At 38.6% G+C, this 25,977-nt stretch overlaps 1 protein-coding gene across 1 annotated transcript in view; it reads left to right on the top strand.

Moving 5' to 3' along the window:
- Positions 1–571: 571 nt before the first annotated feature.
- Positions 572–25,977, top strand: part of nkain2 (sodium/potassium transporting ATPase interacting 2) — a 209,210-nt gene continuing 183,804 nt past the window's right edge. The window contains exon 1 of the mRNA XM_027155323.2: positions 572–1,609. Within this exon, the coding sequence (XP_027011124.1) occupies positions 1,556–1,609 (54 nt within the window). The 5' untranslated portion in view covers positions 572–1,555. The remainder of the gene's footprint in view (positions 1,610–25,977) is intronic.

Below are 25,977 nucleotides of genomic sequence, written 5' to 3'. Positions count from 1 at the left end.
CGAATGTGCAACCATTTCTATAGTTTTCAGCGTGTGTCAGTTGTAAGCAATGAGTCTGGCTCCATGTGGGGAACCATATGGACTGTATGAATTAGGACCCAGACATACAAAGACAAAAAAAAAAAAAAACTATTCTATAACACAAAAGTGCATGACTGAAGATGCTTTTTATCATTCAAGTGAGACACAGCTGAAAGAAAATATAGTTTTAGAATGTCATGTCAGTCATAATAAATAAGAAGAAAAAGAAGAAGAAGAGAAGCTCTTCCTTTGGTCCTTGTGATTAAGATTGTTGTAGTTTTTTTTTCTTCCATTAAACACAAATGTGACTACATTACAATTAATACAGCAGCCATTCTGTTCTGCACCATAAACACTAAAGACACTATTAAGCCCTTAAGGAAGAAACAGATGACCGTTTTAATACCATTTCAAAAATCACAGTGTTTGTTGGCAAGTACTTAAATACCAGTTTAACCCCTGGTTATGGATACACACGGGATGGACCGTGAACATTCCAGCCAATCTGGCAACCATGTGAGAGATCAAGCGGTAACCCAACCCTGCGCGCGCTCAGCTCCTCTGCCCTGATCCTCCACTGCGCCCCGTAGCGCATCAGCATCAGCATCAGCGCGCGCGCAAGTGAGAAAGAGAGAGAGAGAGAGAGAGAGAGAGAGAGAGAGAGGGAGAGAGAGAGAGAGAGAGAGAGAGAGAGACACCCCCGTCGCGCGCCCGGGTTTCTTCAATCTGGAGCATCAGATGGCAGCGCTGCATCTTTCGTCCCTAGGATTTTTCTAACCGGTGTGAGCGCGCGACTTTTCTTTCTTTTTTTCTTTCTTCCTTTGTTATTCTTTTGTAAATCCCTTCAGCTTTATAAAGCACCGATTCCTGGTCTCCCGAGGATGCACATCGTGTTAGAGACGCGCACTCTTCCACTCCGTCCAGCTTCATCTCATTCCGTACGGATAAATGAATTCCCTCCGGTTACCGTGTCGTGCTCCGGGATATAAAACCTGACAAGTTGAACACTCCGTTCTCTTGAAGCTTTTGAACACGGCAAGGAAACATCGCGTGCCTATGCGTCCTGTTCTATTCTCTAGGAGGAGCGATGAACGTTGCTCGGTCTGCGTGACCTCCCCACCGGAGTGCTTTGTCTCGTGGAGTAGGCGAAACGGCGCGAGCGTTACGTTGCCTCTTTTCCACACGCACGTATGCTATTTTGCCGCACAAAACAATTTGACCAACTCGAAAACAAGTCTTGGGCATTTTTACAGATCTAACCTGTCATCCCGTGTGGGAGAATAACACTGACATTTCAGGGCTCGTGAACAAACAGACTTTGGAAAGGTGTAAAAAGGGCGCACGAGCTGTTTAACTCCACCGGCTGGATATTATTGTTGAGAGCAAACGCAGGAACGTGTGGTGAGTGATAGATATTAAGGCATGACATCAACAGGAGTGAGAGATTAAATTATTCAAGTCAGCCTGGTGATTTTGGTAGGAGTTTTGGTGTGTGGCGCAAGTCCAGTGGAGCAGCCCGGAGTTCCGGAGCATCATGGGCTGCTGCAGTGGTCGCTGTACACTGGCCTTCATCTGCGGCATGCAGCTGGTGAGTTTATTTCTCACACTAAGCAACCTTCCAGACATTCCACAAGGATGCAATGAACCAACACAATTAACTCTTACAGCCTTTAATTAGTGAATCAATAAATGAGCACCAGCCAGGCTTTAAATCAACACACAAACACAGCTTGTTAATTCAACACAACACTCTCATGGACCTGTTTTCAGAAAGTAGGCTGGGTTTAGGAATCGTGTACGGACCATTTGGTATCAAAATCGACTTTTACTTCTCTGCTCTGGGTTGGTGGTACCATCAAGGAGACATTTGTACCTTCTTTACCTTCTACAGCAGTGTTGAGTAAAAGAAACTTTAATGATCTATAATCCATTCCAGAATCAAACTTTGTGACAATAAACAAACAAATACACTCGAATGAAAGGTTTAAAAGGTGATTCAATGCACACGAGCAGGAAAAATCGACAAATATCATACGATATGGTGTTCGTCTCAATATTTCCGAGAAGATACAGTACAGCCACCTTTAGCTCTCAAAGGGAAAAAGAAAGTAATAGCTGAAAAATATTCCCAAGGAAAATTTTGCTTTTAAATCTTAAACATTTCAAAAACCATATTAAAGCCTAAAAAAAGTTGAATGAATGATTTAGTTTATAGTTTTGTTCTTTTTTCTTTTCTTTTTTTTTCACAGGCATAAATATGTTTAAACCCACACAGCGAATAATCTAACACTTTTACATCTCAACACCAATTTTTGGATCACTTGTCATATTGTATTTAAATCTCAATATATTATCTGTTAAATATTATACAATGTGGAATTTAAGCATACAAGCCAGAGCTATTAAAATATTACATAAGACATAATTAAGCAATATATAGTCATTTCTTCTTTCTCACACCTAAGGATGTGATCACGCCTTTTATTCAAAATACGATGCATTTGCACTAATAAGATTTTTTCTGTGTGCTCAACATCTTTCTCAGTCATTTTGGAGTTTTCCACAGCTCTTTATGTATATGATCGTATATGTATCTGTACAGTATATGATTTTCCATAGCAAACAATTTAAAGCCTGTGAAGCTGCATAGAGTTTCATTCCTTAATCCATTCATTTCTATATTTATTTTTCTATAAGAAAAAAAAAGAATTTTTTTTTCTCAATATCGAAACTGGATCAAAGTTATTTCTATGCTTTAAGCTTTAATCTGATTTAATACGGGCTCATTTTATAGTGTACGTGGAAATTTGTTAGAAATACATGAAAGACAAACATCACTACACGTTCGTATGTGAATTAAAGTGTTAAATAGACTCTTACAAGGATGAATTAACACTCAGGTACGAATCCAAATGCACACGGAGTTAATTTCAGCTATGCAGGTTACTTCACTGCTGCAGGTGTTAACCTTGCCGTGTAAAATGTGGGTCATGCAAGGCCAAGGAGACGTATAACAGGCAATAAGAGAGCAATCTTAGCCAAATCTAGTCTAACACCAGGAGGTCTGTTTCTGTCTCGTAAGCTGAAGCGTGCTGCTAGTGAAAAGGCGTCTGGGTTAAGCTGTTAGCCTGAGGTGACTATTATTTATGCTCATCTTGATTGGCTTTGAAACAGGCAATTAGCAGTCTGTCCGCTGAAAAGAGGTTAAGAAAAGTCCTACGGTGATGACGCATACTGTACTCTACTCTACTGTCCTGAATTGTACTCCATACTGTGCCTGAGTAAATGTTGTCTATACTAAGAATGCGTTTTTTTTTTTTAACATTTCTGGTTCCTGTTTTTTTTTTTTCACTGCCAGTGTGGAAAGAAAATAAAGCTTAAGCAATCGTAGTGCGATGAATATTACGGCGCCGCACTAAAATATGCGTTGTGTTTACCCCCCATGAGCTCGGTTCTGCTTGCAGCCTGCTGCAGGATCGTTTATGAGCTGCAAGAGTCAGTACATTAAGCTGTACCTGATTACTTCTTTAGCAGACTCATTTGCTTTGCCTTATATGAATGCACAAGGTAACGTATATATATATATTCCTGACATCAGCATTTTTTGGTGGTTTGAAGCGTCGTGAGCGTCTGGTCCTTTGTAATATATCTGCACTTTATTTTTGCATTTTTTGCAGTTTTTTCTTATTTTGGGCTCTGCATTATTTACATTAATGTTGTTAACTAGTATATAATGTACAGAATGTACAGTGACAAACTTATTACCAGATACTTATCTACGCGTTTACTCGAATTTATACAGGGCTCGAACGAAAAGACGTTAACAAATCATGTTAAGGGTTTGTTTTTGTTTTTTTCTAAAATGACATATTTCTCCTTTAAACCTGAGAAATGACCCGTTTTACCTTGTACATTTTCTGACGTTCTTCATACTGAAAACTGTTAAATCATGTTTTAAATTTGTCCTGGGACTCGTAGTAGTCTCTAGTCTTTAAGCTATAAATCTGTACACATTCTCTGTGGACATTCAGCTGTCTGCACTTTTTGTTGGACTCACCGGGTCCAGCGCTTTTTATAACTCACCTTTTAATTTGTGTTATATGTAACTGAACAGATTTCAAAGTCTGTCTAAAGCTCTAAACTGTTTTCGCATTTCAGATATTTCTCCTAGTAAAGCTGCATTGTTGGTAATTTGTTAGCAAATCCTCAGCAGAACTAAATATCGGAATACCTAAATATCAAAATTCTAATCAGAACAGTTTGAGTGTAATACAAAATGTACTGCACGTTAGTGGTGCATCAATAATTGAGTAGCCTAACATTGTGTCTGATATGTGTGTGAACAACCACTAAACTCCGATGAAGAAGATATTTGAAGCACTGGGTTGGTTAGCAACATGCTGTGGAAAACCAATTCATTTTGCTTTGAATTTATGTTTTTTTCCTTTTAACAATTTTCTCTGGTTTAAAGGAGCAATATGTCTTTTTTCCAAGTTGAGAAAAAAAATGAGTTAAATAAACACAATGTATTCTTGTACAGTATGTTCATTGTGGTCACATCGTGTCTGTTGAAGCCCTGAATAAAATCAAAGCCTGTTGTTTCACTGCACATGTAATCAGGTTCATATTTTATTCTATAGTTATTACTCGTCATCAATTTACATTATTCAAATTAGTAATTATGGGGGCACGGTGGCTTAGTGGTTAGCACGTTTGCCTCACACCTCCAGAGTTGGGGGTTCGATTCCCGCCTCCGCCTTGTGTGTGCGGAGTTTGCATGTTCTCCACGTGCCTCGGGGGTTACCTCCGGGTACTCCGGTTTCCTCCCATGCATGGTAGGTTGATTGGCATTTCTGGAAAATTGTTTGTAGTGTGTGATTGTGTGTGTGAGTGAATGAGAGTGTGTGTGTGCCCTGCGATGGGTTGGCACTTCGTCCAGGGTGTATCCTGCCTTGATGCCCGATGATGCCTGAGATAGGCACAGGCTCCCCGTGACCCGAGAAGTTCGGATAAGCGGTAGAATCCTTCCAACCGGTTCCAAGCGGTACCATCCTTCCAACCGTCCGTCCTTTTGTACGTCCATCCATACATCCGTCGATCATTCCATCTCTCCTTCCATCTATCCTTCCTTCCAGGCGTCCGTCTGTCCGTCCATCCATCTCTCTGTCTGCCCGACTGTTCAGCCGTCATCTGTCCGTCCGTTTGGTTGTCTGTCCATCCATCCATCCATCCATCCATCCATCCATCTATTTTCTGTACCACTTATCATACACAGGCTCAGATGGAGCCTTGAGTCTAGCCAAGGTTGAACACATGCAGAGTTAACATGTACAAGGTGGAGGCTGGCATCAAACACCAAAATCTGAAGGTGCTGTGAAATCACCTTTATATGAGCAGCTTAATATTTTTTAAGGAAACTATATGTAATACAAGACACACTGGCTTAGTTTTTAACACATTTCCTCACACCTTTGTGTCCTCTGGGAGAGACTACAGGCTCCTTGTGACCCTGTTTAGGATAAACGGTATAGCAAATGGATAGATGGATAGACTAAGCCCTTTCCATCTGGGGTGGACTGATTTTCAGGAATATCTGTTATGTTATTAAAAATATCTGTTACTACGTAGTTGCTTGGTAATATCGAAAAAAAGATTGTAGGTATATTTAACCTATGATGATCATCATCACAGGCCTATATCTAATACTATACAACATTGCAGACTGCACCTTTAAGTGTATTTCTATTCAAATTTGATGGATAAATAGAGCATCTTGTTCAGCATCTTGTACCATAATGCTGCTGAGATCTTAGTTCTGATTGGTCAGAAATTTCTATATTAATGATCTTCAGGATGAAGAGATTTTTGTCTTATTAACTTAATGATTGAGAAAAAGAGAGATATTTTTAAGGGAACAACTGATAATCGCTGCTATACATTACATTCAGTGTAATTATACGTTCATAAAAAGTATGATATGATGTTTTTTTTTTTACAAATTGTTTAATAATAACTCAGCAGAACTGGCACTGGTGCTGTTGATTATATTCCTGTAACAGTAGGTTCTGTTGTGGGTTTTTTTTTCCCCCATTACATAACACACTGTCTGGCCTCCTGTATGCTGACTCACCAGAGTGGGCACTGATGGCCTGGCTGTGCCCAGCTGGCATGCTGAATCAGGTCTATGTGATGTGATGGGTCATTTGACATTAAACAAAGCTCGTTTAAGCTAACGAGCTGACTCTTTTGCCCTTTAATTTATTCAGATTGTGCAAGGTGATCTCATCACCTGGAAGAGGTTCAGTAAAGCTTACAGTGCCTTTGCTGCTCGTTAGCAGCGAGCTGCCAAGAAATTAGCGCTAGTCATCTTTGCTGGGTGCAAAGCTAAAAGCGAATCTAAAAGTGCTGTAATCTGCATCACTGTTAATGTACGAACACAGTACACACACACACACACATCTTTTAGAAATGACAACCAATAATTATCAATGTAATCATAATTGAGTAATCATAACTGAGTCCTTAGTTATTAGGTGGTTTGTCCGATCCCTTCAATATGGTTTATCAGAGGCTGAAACATCAAAACCTTGAATCCGATGAACGTGTGAAAAAGCTCCTTTAAGACGCTTATAAATAGCTAAAAATGTTCAAATAAATGTTTATACTGTATAAGTCAATAAAGCAATGTACACAAATACATCCAAAAAAAGGTCCTTCTGGTCCATATAAAGTTTGATATCTATTATATAACTGTACCTGCTTTATCAAATTATTATATACTTCATAGCACTTAATATGATTTGATATTTTATGTATCTCAGAAATATCCTGCCTTGATGCCCGATGACGCCTGAGATAGGCACAGGCTCCCCATGACCTGAGTAGTTCGGAATAAGAGGTAGAAAATGAATGAATGAATGAATGAACGTATCTCAGAAATGTCCATCTGGGTTTTCTCCAGGTTTTCCGGTTTCTCCTCCCAAAACATGCTACCAGGCGTAGGTGTAAGCATCTTGGCTGTAGATGAATTGCCCTTGTGCGTGCAGACGGTGCCGTTGTATGGACTGGTTTTCCATTCAGCAGTTATTCCTGCCCATTACTCAGTGACCCTGGGATAGGCTGTGGATCAGCTGTGACCTTGACCAGGTTAAAGCATGATGATATGAGCACCACCTCTGCTAGAATAAAGCTGGTCAGTTTTATATCTCTTACTCGACAGCAACTTAGGTTCAGCAGAAGAAACAGGGTCAGATGAGGACAAAGGGTTGCTTTTCAGTCTTTAATATTCATTCACTCATTCATTCATTTTCTACCACTTATCCGAACTACCTCGGGTCACGGGGAGCCTGTGCCTATCTCAAGCGTCATCGGGCATCGAGGCAGGATACACCCTGGACGGAGTGCCAACCCATCGCAGGGCACACTCACTCTCATTCACTCACACACTCACACACTACGGACAATTTTCCAGAGATAGTCTCTAATATAACAATTCAAAATTTTCTTATGGACAGCAGAGGGCTTTAAATGTGTGGCCAGACATCTTATTCTTCTTGCATTTTTGAAATCTATGTTTTTTGGGAAAATAATTTAATAGGAATCCTTACTAACCTCACTGCACTTTCTTCTTGACTTGCTATTTGTCAAGAAGCTTGCTATAATAATAATAATAATAATAATAATAATAATAATAATAATAATAATACATTAAAATATTGTATGCTACTTATTTTAATGTATTATTATTATTATTATTATTATTATTATTATTATTATTATTATTATTATTATTATTATAGTAAATCTTAATTCCAAATCGTTTCATCCATGGAAGGTGTGTTAATCATGGTCTGCTTTAAGACTAGCATTTTATTGCTCCTGATTACTACTTCCTGTTCTTTTGTACATCATCTGTTCTCAGGTCAGCCATTTTTTCCCCATTGTTGTGTTATGCCACAACAGCGCATGTGTTCACGGTCCGGTTTGTCATGTTGCGTGTTCGTACACATACTGCACTTTCTCTTTGCCAAATGAGCTAAGCTTGAACACGGCCGAGTCGAGCCGAGAAAGGAAAATACACTGAAGTTATTCCCTGCAGTGCATTAGCAGCTCATCAGACTCACTGAACTGAAATATAAAGCAGCGCATGAACTTTCCACCTTATTGATTGAGTTTAATGAAAAGTTAGTTACCGTTGTTTCAGTAAGAGCAGCTATAGAAATGAATTCGCTGAGCTAATGTATACGGCTCTGCAGCATTAGTGCAGAGGCTACTGTTATCTGATGCTAATCGTAGCTTCCTCTGGTTTAGGTCAGGCTTGTATTTCTAAGGATATATTAGATACTTGAAGGTCTTTGGAGAGGCCATAAATACAAATAAATATATAAAGAATAAATATATTAATTATATTTAAATCTCACACAAACACACACACTTACCGTGATGTACAGTATATAGATGTATTTTGTGTATTATTTAAACGTATCTATATATAAAAATGCATTAGTGCAGTTATTAATACGGCATCGTATTACCTAGTCTAGTCTTTGCAGGTACCTGGTTACTGGACTTTTTTTACTGATTTTAACAAATTTGATAGATTTTAACATAATGGGGGGAAAAATTTCCAATAATGGGGGTGTTGTTGTGTTTGGTTTAATTTCCAGAGAGAGAGAGAGAGAGAGAGAGAGAGAGAGAGAGAGAGAGAGATTATGACTGATGGTGTTTATTGTAAGTGTTTGTTACCTTTTTGGACTTCTTTATCATTTGTAATGTTGGCTCCCATTTAAAACAGTCCGGCTGAAGCCCAGACATTTTTAGAGTCATGATTGAGGACAATGTCCCATCCAGAGACAAGCTGTTTCGTGTTGAGGTTTTGTTCAAACCGACCATCGTAAATACCCTCTCTAATGAATATATATATTTTTTTTCATTGGTTGTTGCATTAAATCTTACCCAGATACAATAGTGCTATTTTCTGATTGGCTATTGTGTAGCCTCTTTTTTTGATTGGCTGATAAGTGTCCGGCTGGACTAAGAGCTCCGGGGGAGACGCGCTTGATTCCTGCCCGGTTCCATAGAGACAGCGGTGCGGACTGATACGTTTTGGGCGCTGCGGCTTATTAAATATATGATAAATAGTCAAAAAGTTTTTCTGCGTGAGAAATGCAATGTGTGTCGGGAGAGCATGACAAAAGACAGAAATGCGTGACTGTCACTCTCAATGCGTGACACTTTTGACAACCCTGTTGTCCATACTACAATTCTAAATTTTTTAAATTATAATATATTTGCAAAATCACAAGTATCAAATATTAGTGGATAGTCAGGGCTTTGATATGAAAAGTGAGAAAATATGATGAGGTCATTCCTGTAAGAGCCAATATTATAAATTATACTCTAAATAATTTGATTGGTCGAGTGGCATTCCAAGGTTACTTAGTATTATTAGTTAGTATAACTGCACTGGGATGTTACACTGTGGGATTTTTACCAATTTCACCAGAAGCCTCTTTAACAGGAATGTACAATGAAGTGTGGGTTAGCTAGCCAGCTAGCCGATGTGCTGTAAAGTGAGTAAAGCTTCTTCGGGAGCAAAAATCAACAAAACCTTCGGTCTAAAATGTCACTTACCCGACATGTACTGTATAATAGCAATACTCTGAAATTCAGCATGACCGCATACTACAGAAGTGTGATGTTGCTTAAATTCACAAGCTGCATGAAAATAAGTAATGACCTCACCCTTAAAAGAATCGATACAAAAACCTAGACACTATATTTAAATGCTCTTTCTGTAATTAAAGCAGAAGAATTATATTGTGCTGGATACTTAATACAGTAGGTGCACAGATAGTGCAAACATGCTATAATTTAAAATGCCAAATAAATCATTGTTCCAGCATATCCGAATGCTGCATTTCTAGCATAGAGACAAGTTACAAATGAGCTCAAGAAGTAGTGACTTATACTGTATAAGTAGACTAAATAATGTGGAAAATTATCAACACCAACTTAGGCATTTCAGAAAACCAGCCAAATGATTGCAATGCTAAGAAAAGCTCACCTAACGATAGTGTATAGCACTTTGGACGTACCACCGGAGGCCTGTGTCTATGATAACAAAAATATGAGAGGTGTTTGTGTGAGGAAAATTGATGTGTATGTGCGTATAAAAAAAAAAAACATCTGCCTGGGAGGAAGCTAAAGAGACCATAAAACCTTGGATACACTATATGACTTTTAATATTTCTAAGGGATAATGAAAAAAGCTCAGCATTGCACACTCACTGGCTGATTTACGCGTGAGTGTGTGTTCTTGATTTTTTATGGCAAATTGAGGGATAATGCATTATCCAACTGGTGACTTGATGATGAACTGAGCTGAACACACAAGACTCAGATAAAAATGCCAGCTTTATTATATTGCCAATGGCATTCATTTTGAGTAACCGGCTTTCTTTTAAGTCAGGGCTCCTGAATCTATCCTAGGTGTGAAATGAGAATACACCTTAGATAGAAATCCAGTCCATTTTAAGGTAACCAGTCTACATACTTACTGTATGAAGGAATTTCAGCCAGTAACCTGAGCTCGGGATCAAACCCCAGACTCTGAGCTTTGAGGTATCAACACTACCTGCTCCATCCCTGTGATCCCTGATAGGAACTAACATGATCAAACTAAACTAAAAGTGCTGCAGCTGTTTAATTGGCGGGGTTTTGTTTCGGACCCATTATTGCGAGATTGTGGGTGGGAAGAAGTGTTGTACAAACGTGTTAGAGAGCATTCATGTACTTTCTTGTTCAGTCATCTTCAATAACCACTTGGCCAGACTAGTTGGGTATTGACACCCTACCCCCAGAATACTGGGAGTGAGGCAGGACTACATCTCGGATGGATAGTAATTTAGGGGTAAAAATATTTGAGAAGTCAGAGAACCCTGTCCTGTAGGACCCAGAGGAAACCTACACAAACACATGCAGGAAATTCAAGCATGGATATTTATATCAGTTCAGACTGCATTTTTTTGGCAGGCAGGAACAATGTGATCATTTCTAAAGTTGGAACAAACAACTAGAAAGACTTGCTTTGACTGAGTTGAGATGAGAAAAAGCACATTTTGTTCTCAATGGCGATGAATGCTTTGTGTTTTGAGCTTTTCATCATCATAGACAGACAGAGAGATCAGTCAAGGTTTATAGCTCAATCAGATTTATTTCTCGAGGTTCAGGAGTGCCATAAAGATAAGGAAGATAGAGACAGTTCCAGGCATCATGAGTAGATGACAGAGGTTTATGGCCAGAGATATACAGTAGAAAAGGAGATATACCTTTGGGGAAAAAGGTTACCTGTACCTTAAGGGATAAAATTGATGGTTCATGGGCAGTAGGGATGGCACAAGGCACTAGCATCATGGGATACAAGGAAGAGATGTCAGTCCGTTGCAGGGCATTACTCACAACAATACTCTTTACATGGAATTTCAGAATTACCGGTCAACATCCTGGCATGTTTTTTGGAAGAGGGATGAAACCAGAGATGTCCAACAGCTTCTTGGTGTAGTATACAATAAATCTACCTAATTGCAAACCAAAGTCTCTCTTACAAATAGTATAGCTACCCCATCTCTAAAAGGCTTCATGGCATAGTGCATTGAGGACCGACATGGCCCTATGCTTCTTTAATTCATAGCATTTCTCATGACTTATATTGTGAGAAAGTACATGAATCTGTCAGGGATTCCAGAATTGGTGCCTCTGTCTATTCTAGAAATTCTCTGAGATTGTTCTAGAGAATGTCTCTGAGATTATTCTAGAGACTTTTTTATAATAATATAAGTTACAGACCAAGATCTGTTTGCCTCCAAGTTGAATTCAGTCTGCAGTCCCAGGCTTATAGATTTGTCACAGATCTATAGCACATTTGATCATTTTGCAGCTTTAAGCTAATTAGACTTTGAAATCCGATGCTGCTTCCCCTTTAATGAAGACCACTGTGCAGTCCTCACTTAATTGAATTGGCATTTAGCAAAGTGTACAGTACAGTGGATAATACCTTTTCTCCTCTAGCAGGGTCTGAATAATCCTTACCCTTGTTTAGTCTAAAATACACACGGATTGAGTGTTTAGCATGAAGAACCCAAAGGATCTGGGACTCATTATCAAATACATCTCATTAGCATGTGTCCGCTTACCTCTCTCCTTTTTATAATATAACTCAGCTAAAAAAAAATGCATTATTTTGTCCTTATTCAAATAAAGTTTATTTCTGTCAGGACCACTTTGTCAAATGAGAATTTATTAGATGATAGCATACAGTTAGTGTTGGCGGTATGGTTCTGTTCTGGGCAAGAATCCACGTGCCCGTCCGTGCGCATGCAGGGACAGAGTGGGGAGAACAGCAACTAGAAAATAGAATAGACCCCCCGTATAACAGAACCATTAGTCATGCATAGAGTTGTTTTTTTTTGTTTGTTTGTTGTTTTTTTTAATAATAAATGAATAAATGGATAATTAAATAATTAGATAGAGAGGGGAAGAGAAAGAAAAAAATATTTATATAAAGATTTATGACGTAAACTGGTACAACGAAACGGGTTGGTGGAGGGAGTTTAAGCGCTAGAAAGCGGCTCAACGAATGGGAATTTAAATAATTCGAGTAATATGGATGTCGTAACCGGATTGGTACGCATCATGGACAGCTGATTAACAGCTGATGCACGCTTGACGACATGGCCTGCCAGAACTGACGCGATGCTTGATAGTTGAGACTTGTTTAACGTAGCTAACATTTAGCATAAAGTAAAAAAGCATGTGTAAAACATCACACACTTGCCTTAAAAGAAATAAAATGACACGTGTGAAATACTTGTACTGTAAAGAAAGTATCTAATACAGTTGGGAAAAATATCTCCTTCATAGCTAAGTGCTGAGGAGAAAGTGATTTAGCTTTAAGATGGCCACTATACAGTACTCTTTATACTCTGCTTCTTCTCTGCTATGCTATGCACCAAAATTTGGTATAATTTTCATGAATAATAGTGTATCATAGAGTGCCACATCCAAATAAGCAAGTTTGTCTTTCAGTTTGTATGATTCTAAGCCTTTAGCTAGCTAGCAGGACTCCTTTCCTTTTTAGCTACTACTGTAGCAGACCTTTTAGCTTTAATGTAAGACTAAAGCAGTAAGCCTTAGGAACAGAACATGTCTCATTTGATCATTTATTTTGTGGTAGAAATGGTATGAATTGAATTATTGACCACATAGGACAGAAAAGATATTGCTAAATGTCAGAAATGATAAATTATGAGAGTATAACATTTTTCGTGGAAGCTAACTAAGTAAAACCATATACTTATTTATAATGGTATAATGTATTATTGTGGGTTTTTGTTTGTTTGTTTGTTTTTTTCAGGCTCAGTCAACTTAGAGCAGTCTGCAAAATCAAATTATTCTTGCCCTTTCATAACCGAGAGAAAATCAGCCATGCCTTTATATAACTCCTGTAACTCTTGATTACTTAAATCCCTGAACAGAGGCGACAGTCTCTAAGTCTTGATTACGAAATATGAAATGCCCTTGCTAGAAAACCGAGATGCCGCAAGACGTGTATTATAGCCTCACTTGAGTGTTATTTGTTATTTAAAGATGAACGTATTCTTATGTTTAATTAATGTTGTCTTTAGCGCTGAACGTTATCATTTTTTAGGAAATTGCTTTGAAGTTTGAACTTTAGTCATAAGCTATTGACTTCTGGCTCAACCTATCATCAACCAATCATAAATGATTTGGGGCAAGTTGCCATGAACACACCAGCAACAAACTAGCATCACATATTAGTGTATTTTATACTGTAGTCAAGTCCCTTAGTGTGTTAATTTGCTTTACAGATCAAATAAAACACAAAGGTTCTGTTTACACTGGTTATTTTGTGTCTTGATTAGAAGGTTTGCAGGTTAACAGGAAGTGAAAATATAGATACAAATGCATGAAGATGCTTTTAAAACATTTTAGAATGATTAATCAGTTTCTTATGAGATGTTATACAGATTTTAAAGTGCATGTTATAAAAATACTTCATTCGTTAATTCATTCAATCATTCATTCATTTTCTACCGCTTATCCGAACTTCTCGGGTCACGGGGAGCCTGTGCCTATCTCAGGTGTCATCGGGCATCAAGGCAGGATACACCCTGGATGGAGTGCCAACCCATCGCAGGGCACACACACACACACTCTTACTCACTCAGTCACACACACACACACACACACACACACACACACACACACACACACACACACACACACACACACAACGGACAATTTTCCAGAGATCTCAATCAACCTACCATGCATGTCTTTGGACCGGGGGAGGAAACCGGAGTACCCGGAGGAAACCCCCGAGGCACGGGGAGAACATGCAAACTCCACACACACAAGGCGGAGGCGGGAATCGAGCCCCCAACCCTGGAGGTGTGAGGCAAACGTGCTAACCACTAAGGCACCTTGCCTGCTAATAATAATAATAATAATAATAATAATAATAATAATAATAATAATTGGAAATTCTGTGAAATTTACAATTCGTCACAGTAAATATATTTTGTAGAAAACAGCTTTGTTTAAGGAACAACACAAGAAGCCGTCATGTTTTATAAGCTGAATTTAATATTAATATGCACAAAGGGGCATATATTTTTATCTCATATAATACAGTTGAATTTAATTTATTTGTATAGTGCTTTTAACAATTGCCATTGTCTTAAAGCAATTTTAAAGAAGCATAGAAACAGAATAAAAATGAAAAATTAAGTTTTAAATGAACTTACTATACTGTATATCTCTAAAATCTATCTCATATAAACACGCTTGAGGTGACGGTGGCAAGGAAAAACTCCCTGAGATGATACGAGGAAGAAACTGTGAGAGGAACCAGACTCAGAAGGGAACCTCATCCTCATTTGGGTGACAGTGGACAATAAATAAAGGAATTGTGCAACCAAGAGCTCCTGAAGAACTAATAGGTCAGGGTTCCTTCCTACTAAAGTCTTTAAATGTTAACTAATGACACAACTCATCATGTTAGGATTAAGGACTTTGCTTAATGGCCCAGCAGTGTCAGCTTGGTGGACCTGGGATTTGAGCTCACAACCTTCTGATTAGTAGTCCAACATCTTAAAAAATTAAATGAGGTATCTGAGGTAGTGCTGGTCATTTTGGGAAAGTCTTCTTGTTTCTTTTTTCTTTTAAAGCCTTCAACACAAAAAGTGAGAACAAGCATGTCTGGCAGTAATGGATACAAACTGCAGATATTTGAGTCAGTGAGGAACCGGAGGTCACTGAATAATCTGCTGTCTATCATGGACAATCTATCTCACCCACACTACAACACAATATGGAGGCAGTGGAGCTCATATTCCAAAAGACACATTCAGATTCATTGTCCCAGAGAAGGTTACAAGGAGTCATTCTTTCCATTCGCAATAACATTATAGAACGGCTCACCTGTGGGTTACATGTCTGAACACGTTGTACTGCTACAACAATTAACATCATTATATTCTAGATTCCCAAAGTTCTTCATGTTCATTATCTACTGGCAGGTTGTACGTGTACTGTGACGTAAAAATACAAATGTACGTATATCTGTATATGCCCATATATTCACCTTAAGGTCCTTAACCCTCGATTGCTCCGCTGTATAATGGAGCTGCTCTGGATAAGGGTTTCTGCCAAATGTTTAATTTAACTTATTGTATTTTAATTTATATATTTTTTTTCTTACTATCTTGTTTTTGTTAACATTTCACAACATTAAACGTAACTATAAACCCAATGTTGCTAATGGAAAATAATCAGATTTGTTTCAGGCTGATTCACATCACTGCTAATCCATCGCTGATCATTTTCATTTTAACAGCTTCCCCTTCTATAAAAAAAAATGATCAATTACTATTATTCATTGTGAATTCTTTTCCATGTAGTCACTAGATTCCACGAGTTTGCTTTGTACATATGAGAAAACAAAAAGTTTAGGGCTTGTTTGAGCTTGAACATTGAAACATTGGCTAGAAACCTGTTTCGGTAAAATCTTTCAAAATCCTAGATGGAAAATCTAGTGAAAGATATGAATTTTATTTCTGTATTTTCACACATATTGCACTATAACAGCTAGCATGACTTTGCCTGAGGTCTGCCATACAGCAGGTTTTTTCAAGGTCACAGATGCAATTATTCTTTTTCTTTTTATCAAAATCTGGCCCCTTGGTACAAAAGAACTCAATTAAATTTGAGAAAGTTTTGAAAGTAAACATGATTTTTTATTTTTTATTTTTTGCTGATGGCTTTAACCATCATACCAGTCTCCTGGAAAAGGTTACAGCACAGTGCATTTAATTTAAATCCGTTTGAAATTGCTCTGAATTTGTGCCAAGGTTTTAATGTACCCATAGCTAGAAATCATTTAAATACTTATTTGTTTGCACTATTCTATCCTCATGTGGAATTTGTTGACTTGTCTTCGAAAAATAAATAAATAAACAAATATATATATACACACACACACAGTATATATATATATATAACCACCAGCTAATTTTTTAATTATATATATATATATATATATATATATATATATATATATATATATATATATATATATACACAGTATTTTTTTTTTATTAAAAAATTAGCACTGGTGGTTAGAGTGGTTAAGGCTCTGAGTTGTTGTTCTGAGAATTGTGGTTCACCCATCAACACCCCCACCACCCTCTCCCTCACCTTCAGCACATTACCCAAACCTCCAAAAATCTTTCATCAGAGTCATGACCGATATTTTGCACTTGTGTCTATTTTATGCTTTACTAGAACTTAAGCTGCTTACAATACAGGAGATAAAATTCAATTCAGTTGCATTTATAAACATGTACAATAGATGCTGTATTGTCACAAAGTATTTGTAGTGTTACGCAAATCTAGATGTTGATTTAATTATTAATACGAAAACCAGCAGTGACAGAAGTGTTGGCTCCAACATTTATGGTGCGTGTTTGTTGATTGGAGTTTTGAGGGTTTAAGCTAGAGGTCTTCACGGGTCCACTTAGATCCAAAAGCTCGAGGTCCGAACCGAGACCCGAGCGGGTTTGGGTCTAAGAGTTTCACGTGTGCCTCAGACATGGGTCGGGTATAATAATAGCGACATCGGGTCTCGGGTAATTTAAAATGAATGTGTTTTTACAGAACGGACCCGAGAAGACCCGAACTACTGTATCTCGTGTGTGTGCATTGACTCGAGTCCTTTTCCAACCTCTCCTCTGTTTGCCAAGACCGCTTGCGACATTGTGTGGCTGGCGGTAAGATAATTTTTGTTGAAACAGACCTGGAAATCCGGGTCCAGTCGGGTTACAAAAACGGTTGGGTCGGACTTGGGTCTAATTTTTTCGGGTTTGTCTCGGGTCGGGTCTTTCTTAAAAAAAAAAAATTATGCACGTCGGGTTCGGGTAAAAAGTGATTCGGGTCACTTTGGTTCAGGAACATTTCTTTAGAACCGAGAAGACCTCTAGTTCAAGTTCCAGCACTTCCAACCTGCCACTCTTGGCTCCTTGAGTGAGGTCCTTTACCCTCTGTGCTCCAGGGGTGCTGCATCATGGCTGACCCTGCGTTCTGACCCCAAACACCAAAAATGGTGTGAAGAAAGAATTTCACTGTGCTGTAATGAAAATGTGGTGATAATAAAAGGCTTTTTTCCTATTGAAGTCAAAGTTTGAATGGTGTTAATGGTGTGCATGTGAAAGAGTGTGCGTCTTCAAGGTTGAGCAAAGACTGCACTTAATGCATGCTGGGAGATGACGGTAAATAGCTGCGTGACTGAGGGAGGATGACAGAGAGCTGCCTGTCAGCCAGCACAAGTCCTTGACATTTGGCAAGCAAAATGAATCACCTTTCATACACGGCCACCCAGACCTGAAAAGACAGAGAGATTTAATACCTCTTCACACATTATAAATCACTCCTGGCTTAACAAGACCAATAAATACAAGTGCAGTAAAGGCGCTTTGAAGGGTGACTTTGCTTTTGTATGCTTGTACACCTTGCTTTCTGGCTGTAAGAACACATTAACCTTTTCTCTCAAGTCTTACAGTCAGCATATTGGACCGGAGGGTTCGGTGATGTTGGATTACTCTTACAGTATTTTTTATTTTACATCCAGGTTCTTGGTACATTCACTTTTGTGTGAGGTGTTAATCCTGACAACAGACAATACCTTTACCTGCTCTTTAATAAGCAGATTATCAGATTACTCGAATGCTCGTGTAAAATTTGTTATCTGAAATCCAGATCACTGTTTTAGACCACGTAATAAACGTAATAAACATCTTGGTATGTGTGCACTGTGTGATATGATACACAAACAGGGGATTTTGTTATTTTTGGTGTCTTGTAACATGACAAACTGCATTTTTTTGGCTTATTAACTTAAATAGAGAAAAACTGAGAGTTTGTTAATACCAAAAAATCCACACAAGAAAACGTGAATATCTTGAGGGTTGTCAAGGATCTTGGAGATTTCAATCTCTCTCTCTCTCTCTCTCTCTCTCTCTCTCTCTCTCGTCATACACATACTGTATGACAAGGAGCTACGCATCAATTTCAATGATCATTCTTCAATGTATCATTTTTTTCTTACTTCTTTACTCCGCTTTTCTTTTTACACCCCTGCTGTAATCACGTTAAGCTGATTTTCAGATTTTTAAAAAAGCTTTAGAACAACAATCAAGTTAGACAGCACATGCATAATGTTTGTCTTATATATACTATTGTTTTTCTTTTTTAGAAACCATCCCTGTCGAGTTAATTGCACTTTGACCAACCAGCAAGAAATTTGAGATATTGAGATATTTAAAATAATGCTTTCTCTCTCCTTTTCTTGGATGAATATATAAATGTTTGCCTAATCTGAACGGAACTACGACGTCGATGTTCATCACACAAACGTTTATATGTTTATGACCTGTAAAGGTGTTCCTGACACATCTCGTTAGTATGTTGTGATGCTTACAAAACTCCATAAAAGTTCATGTATCCTGAGTGCTAGCAGCAAGGACTGAACAATTATTCACTGATTCATTATTGTGAATATAATAATGGTTAGTAATATGTAATATTACGGGGGCACGGTGGCTTAGTGGTTAGCATGTTTGCCTCACGCCTCCAGGGTCGGGGTTCGATTCCCACCTCCGCCGTGTGTGTGGAGTTTGCATGTTCTCCCCGTGCCTCGGGGGTTTCCTCTGGGTACTCCGGTTTCCTCCCCCGGTCCAAAGACATGCATGGTAGGTTGATTGGCATCTCTGGAAAATTGACCGTAGTGTGTGAGTGAATGAGAGTGTGTGTGTGTGTCCTGTGATGGGTTGGCACTCCGTCCAGGGTGTATCCTGCCTTGATGCCCAATGACACCTGAGATAGGCACAGGCTCCCCGTGACCCGAGAAGTTTGGATAAGCGGTAGAGAATGAATGAATGAATATGTAATATTAATACTAATAATAATTCAGGACTGAATCTTTCTACAGCTGAGGCATTTGTGTACAACTTACAGCTACACATAGATACACCATTACTTTAGAGAGAGAGATAGATAGATTTATTTATTTTTTTTTGCAAAATTGTCCTTGATAAAACTCTTTTTAATGAATTAACCTGAGGATGTGTTTTTGATAGAGACTCCAAAGCAACTCTCAAAGCAGCCAGAGCAGTTTTAAGATTTATACAACTGCACAGAGAGATAAGGGTAAGGGATAGGTTAAGGGTAAGGGTGAGGGTCGCTCTGGATAAGGGTAGCTCCGAAATGCAGTAAATGAATAAATGAAATGAACACCGGATAAGCGTGTCTTATAACCATGTAAACGTAAGGAAATAAGGTATTTTGAGGAGGTCAGGCACTGTGGTTAAGACTGAGCTGGACTCACTAGTGGCAGTTGCAGAGAGAAGGACCGTTGACAGATTGCTTTCCGTCCTGGACAACACACACCACCCTCTGTACAGCATATTCACCAGGTAGAGGAGTGTGTTCAGTGGCACACTGCTGTCTCTGTCAGACTCCACTACAAGACTGAGGAACTCTTTTGTCCCCCTGGGTAAATTAGACTTTACAACATCTCTCAGGTAAGACAGGGTGGAAACACATACTGAGGAGTGACTCAGTATCTTAGTTTTTCATCTCTATGTATTTGTCTTACTTGCTGCTACTGGACTTTAAATTAATTGCTTTAAATTATAACTAATTGCCATAATAAATTAAAATTTATTCGCTGCTACTGGACTCTAAAAAAATAAATACTAAAAAAAAGAAAGAACTCATTTTCACATGTTTTTTTTTTTGTGGGGGGGGGTACTGTTATAATCTTATTTCTCTGTAGGTTGCTACTGAATGCTTGAATTTCTTATCTATCTATCTATCTATCTATCTATCTATCTATCTATCTATCTATCTATCTATCTATCTATCTATCTATCTATCTATCTATCTATCTATCTATCTATCTAAACTCCATTTATAATAAATATACTATTTAAAATTTCCATGTAAATGATATGGTTTGAAGAGTGAGGTGTAATTACTTATCACTTATTAGTACTTTTTCACGATTACTCGATTTTCATGTAAAATGTCACGCACATGAACAATTTATAAATAAACCCATTTGCATCAGTCCTGACAAAAGGGGTCTGTTAATCTGATTATCACCAGAAACCAGTCTAGTATTTACTTGTAGTTTATATTGCTATCTATGAACACACATTTCACACCATTTTCTATAAGCAGTAAAAGTAAAAGTCTCTAAGCACGACCCCGAACACACCCACACATAATTAATATTACAGTTTTTCTCAGTTGCTTTGGAGCATTTCTCGAATCATCCTTAAGATTTGCAAATCGGTAAGTGCATTCTCAAAACAATGTGTACAAACAGCACAATACATTGGATTTCTTGCAAAAGCCTGTTTTTTGCTCAAAATTCTTAGTACTTCTCTCAAAAGTATGTATTTGTGTCAATGAACATATCATTCATTCATTTTCTACCGCTTATACGAACTTCTCGGGTCACGCAGAGCTTGTGCCTATATCAGGCGTCATCGGGCATCGAGGCAGGATACACCCTGGACGGAGTTCCAACCCATCACAGGGCACACACACATTCATTCACTCACACACACACACACTCACACACTACGGACAATTTTCCAGAGATACCAATCAACCTACCATGCATGTCTTTGGACCGGGGGAGGAAACCGGAGTACCCGGAGGAAACCCCCGAGGGAGAGGGAGAACATGCAAACTCCATACACACAAGGCCAAGGCGGGAATCGAACCCCCAACCCTGGAGGTGTGAAGCAAACGTGCTAACCACTAAGCCACTGTGCCCCCCCCCCCCCCCCCCGACATATCATTGCCATCAAAATAACAAGTCCTTTTATCATTGTTTACGAACAAGATAGTCAAAATGTTTAGTCATTTTTTTCAATATGACAACTATGAATTTCAACAGCACAGATTTACACATTACTGTATTTTCTTTACTAGTGGGCTGACAAAAAATGACAATATAATGTCATTGTAAAAAGACACAAATTAAAATTCCAAAAGGTAAACATAAACTTAGGCAGAACTGCACATTGTCGCACTATACAGTGCAATCTGTCTCTACCCCCTGACGTTTTCATCCACATCTACAACAGATGTGATCCCTTGCAAACCAGCGTGGAAAATATCTTCTGGAATGTCTTATCCAGCCTCTTCAGGCTTCCGGTGGGATGTCCTCACATGCTGCATCCAGCAGGGTCCTCTGAGTATGTGGCTGGCAATCAAACGGGGAATAGGGTGGGAGAAATTGCATCAGCATCCTGTTATGGGTCTGAAACCATTCCCTGATGGTGTTTGAGTGATGGAAACTTACATTATTCCAAAGTATCACATACTTTGGTAAATCATCTCAAAATTGTCCCCTCTCATCATCAGGGATGAGAGCCCTATAGAGAGGGTCTCTAAGAATGTAAGGAGATGCTGTGTGTTGTATGGGCCTATAAGGGGAATATGAGATAGCACACCCTGCTCTGACATAGCAGCACATATAGTGATATTTCCTCCCCGCTGGCCTGGCAAATCAACAGTAGCTCTGTGGCTGATGACATCTCGACCACGTCTTCTGCTTTTGCTCAAATTGGAGCCAGCCTCATCCACATATATAAAGCTGTAATGTGGTTCACTTGACTCCAAATCCATTATACATTATACGCTACAACCCAGAAGATACCCAATTAGTTATGGACGTTCGTTTTATTTCACAAGTTACAGTTATATCAAATGTACACATATTGCATGTTTTTTCTTTTCCTACAGCTATAGCAAATGTACATACAGTAGGTCACACATGCTATATTATACAGTATATAAGTCACTATAAGAAGTTTATGTAAATTAGATAAAGTATGCCCATAGATTTACATTTACATTTACATTTACAGCATTTGGCAGACGCCCTTATCCAGAGCGACGTACATAAGTGCTTAAATCTCTAACACTGAATACATTAATGCTGGTTCACTAGGTTACATACATAGATGTTTTTACCTCTACATACTGGTACCGTTGCTCTTTCACTTTGTCACCATTCATTTGAAATGGTACACGGTACAGCTGTTTCTTGCTCATGTGGTGTCTCTTCAACACCCTATCGATAGTTGAGATGCTATACAGACTGGATTTTTTTCAAATACGTTATTATCTTCTACAACAGCCTTTTGTATTTCCATTAACCCAATGGCATTGTTTGCTCGGACAATGGTGCAAATAGCCTCCTCTTGTTGGGGTGTGAAAAGGGGTCATCTGCCACCCCTATGAAGTAATTCTTCAGTCCTGTGTGGAAAAAATACACTAATGCAATGCGTTTATACTTAGATGCGTTAGAGAATGTATACGTACACAGCACAGTCCACACTGGTGGATTACATACAGTACAGCCCAAAAGTTTGGACACACCTTCTCATTCAAAGAGTTTTCTTTATTTCCATGACTATGAAAATTGTAGATTCACACTGAAGGCATCAAAACTATGAATTAACACGTGTGGAATTATATACGTACATAACAAAAAAGTGTGAAACGACTGAAAATATGTCATATTCTAGGTTCTTCAAAGTCGCCACCTTTTGCTTTGATTACTGCTTTGCACACTCTTGGCATTCTCTTGATGAGCTTCAAGAGGTCGTCACCTGAAATGGTCTTCCAACAGTCTTGAAGGAGTTCCCAGAGATGCTTAGCACTTGTTGGACCTTTTGCCTTCACTCTGCGGTCCAGCTCACCCCAAACCATCTCGATCGGGTTCAGGTCCAGTGACTGTGGAGGCCAGGTCATCTGGTGCAGCACCCCATCACTCTCCTTCATGGTCAAATAGCCCTTACCCAACCTTGGAGGTGTGTTTGGGGTCATTGTCCTGTTGAAAAGGTGGTGTGTCCAATCTTTTGGAAGGTGTGTCCAAACTTTTGGTCTGTATTGTACCTGTTCTCTTTACGAAATGTTTGAATTATTGAAGACACAATTGATCTCAGCTTCAGCTGTACCCTCCGACCCGCCTCAGCCATTGTGAGGCCATGATTGATAACATGGTCCACAATAGTGGCTCTGATTTCATCTGAAATGTGTCTATGTCTCTGGCATCTTCGTCCTCTTCCTCTACTTTGCCTCCTTACCCTTCCAGCATGCATCCTTATTCTTGGCTCTCGACCATGTTCGTTTCCTAGTTATTCATCCATTTTCAACAATTGTAAATCCATTCAAGACACATTTACAAGAAAAGTTTAATAGAACTGTGAAGAAGAAGAGCTTGACAAATTTTGACAACTGGTTTAACCATTTTACACACAATGACTTGTGCAATGAACTGATGCCTAAATGTTTTGGGTGTTCAGACCATTTAGGTGAAACCAGTATAATTCATTTTGATCAACATGACATAAACAACTGATAATGTAGGAAACAGCAGACACTTGTACACAATCCGTTAAATGATGTACCAAAGCTTTCGCAATTTGATCAAAGCAAAGAGAAATGTATGAGCACAAATGACTAAATGATGTGGAGGTTGAACAAGTAGTTTTGAGAATTTCTTTTCTGGTCTGAGAAACGTTCCGAAGCGACCGAGAAAAACTGTAAATGATTCATTCAACACTAGTTTTAGTTTTTTGTCTGTTTGTCTTTTTCTGTCTTGTATTTTGAGATGTGTCCAGGGCTTGTTAGTGGAGCTACTACAAGAAATTCAGTGTGCAGTTTTCTATACAAATGACAAATAAAAAAATCAGAATTTTGGATTCCTGGTTAATTCATTCTCTGTGTTTACCATATCTGTATGACGTACAGAAGATATATTGGGTTTATCGTGAAGCTGCTGCCGATCTACTACGGTGTCGCAACCCATGATGTGAAAACACCAAATCAATTTTGTTGTGACAGCAGCCATTGTTCCCCTCCATATTGAAATGCATTCCTTTATATCGATAAATAAGCACATCGCCTTAAGGAGAACTGGAAAAACAGTCTTGGCGTAGTCATGGATGTCAAAGATAGAGGGAAATCAATAAGTTTTTTTAGTCACACTCTGCTCTGTGATATGAATGCGCTCGCATTTGTATTGAAATGAAATACAGGCTACAGGAGGTGTCGCTGCGGGCGGCTCTAACCTGCCACAAATTTACTCTTTAACCAAAACATTTCAGGTGTGATTCAGTGAACCAAACCGTCACTGAATCAAACTGGTCCTAAAAGATTCATGCAGCTCTTTAGATTTCTACGATTTTGGTTTTTACCACAGCGCCGTTAATTCTTCATTTTGATTGGATTCTAAGGCGTTAACATTTCTGTGCTAAACTACCGATTCACAGGGATTCACGCTTTACACAAAATTTAAGCTTTTTCAGAAACAAACGTAAAGCAGACATTTTTAATCAGTATAAACAAATGAATTATTTTATCAAAAAAATGTGTCAGGACTCATTTCGTCTTACTCGGTGAGAGACGTGTGTTTTTCCTTCTGTTGATTATACAGGATTTTTGGAGCATCTCAGAGAGCAGAAATAGATTTGATATCACCATTTACTTTAAAGTGTCAGGACTCAGCCCGGACATTTGGCCACGTGCCTTTGTTTACCTTCCTCGTCACGTGTCTGCCCCGCCTTCGTCTGCTCCTCCCTGTCTCCACACCTGTTTCTAATCGTGTCTCATTGTCTTTTATATTGAAGTGAGCCGTGTTGCCGATGGCAGGGCGGAATCATTAGTTACCTTTAGTCCCTGTTAAGTGTCGCCATTTGTATTGTTTTAGTTATCATCTTTTACTGTTTGTCTTTATTATTTATTAAACCCCTTTCATTTGAAGCTATCCTGCGTACGGGTCTGTCTCCTTCCATCCTGGTTGTGACATACAGATACAAACATTTGTATGATTTTTTTTTTTAATATATAAATATATTGGCCAGGTTAAAAAGTGAAATACTTGAAAAGAGAAAACTACAAAATTCTGAAAGTATCTACTATCATAGAAAGTATTAGGCACCACTGGGAAGTGTGACAAGACCAAGAAATCTACTGCAATGCTGAACATGGACCCGACAGTTTAAAATAACCTAATTTTCTCAACAGTTTGTATACCATTAAATGAGTGCCATGATGCCCATATTAAAGGTCACACTATTGTGAATAAGAAAGGAGCAATGCAGCACAAAATATGCAAAGATTAGAGGGAAAATAAAATGCAAAATGAAAATAACGGTCTTTTGAATAATGGGACTCATGGGGTTCATGAGATTGCCGTGGATAGGGCAGCTTGGAGATTGTCACACCGCTGCGTCGGTCAGCTTTGTGCTCGGGCCATTATCAGCGAACATTTGAAGACTTCCTGAAGGCAGG

The sequence above is a fragment of the Tachysurus fulvidraco genome, chromosome 16 (assembly GCF_022655615.1).
Source record: "Tachysurus fulvidraco isolate hzauxx_2018 chromosome 16, HZAU_PFXX_2.0, whole genome shotgun sequence".
Lineage (NCBI taxonomy): Eukaryota > Metazoa > Chordata > Actinopteri > Siluriformes > Bagridae > Tachysurus > Tachysurus fulvidraco.
Note: the sequence above shows the minus strand (reverse complement) of the source record. Positions and strands in the feature narration are given on the sequence as shown.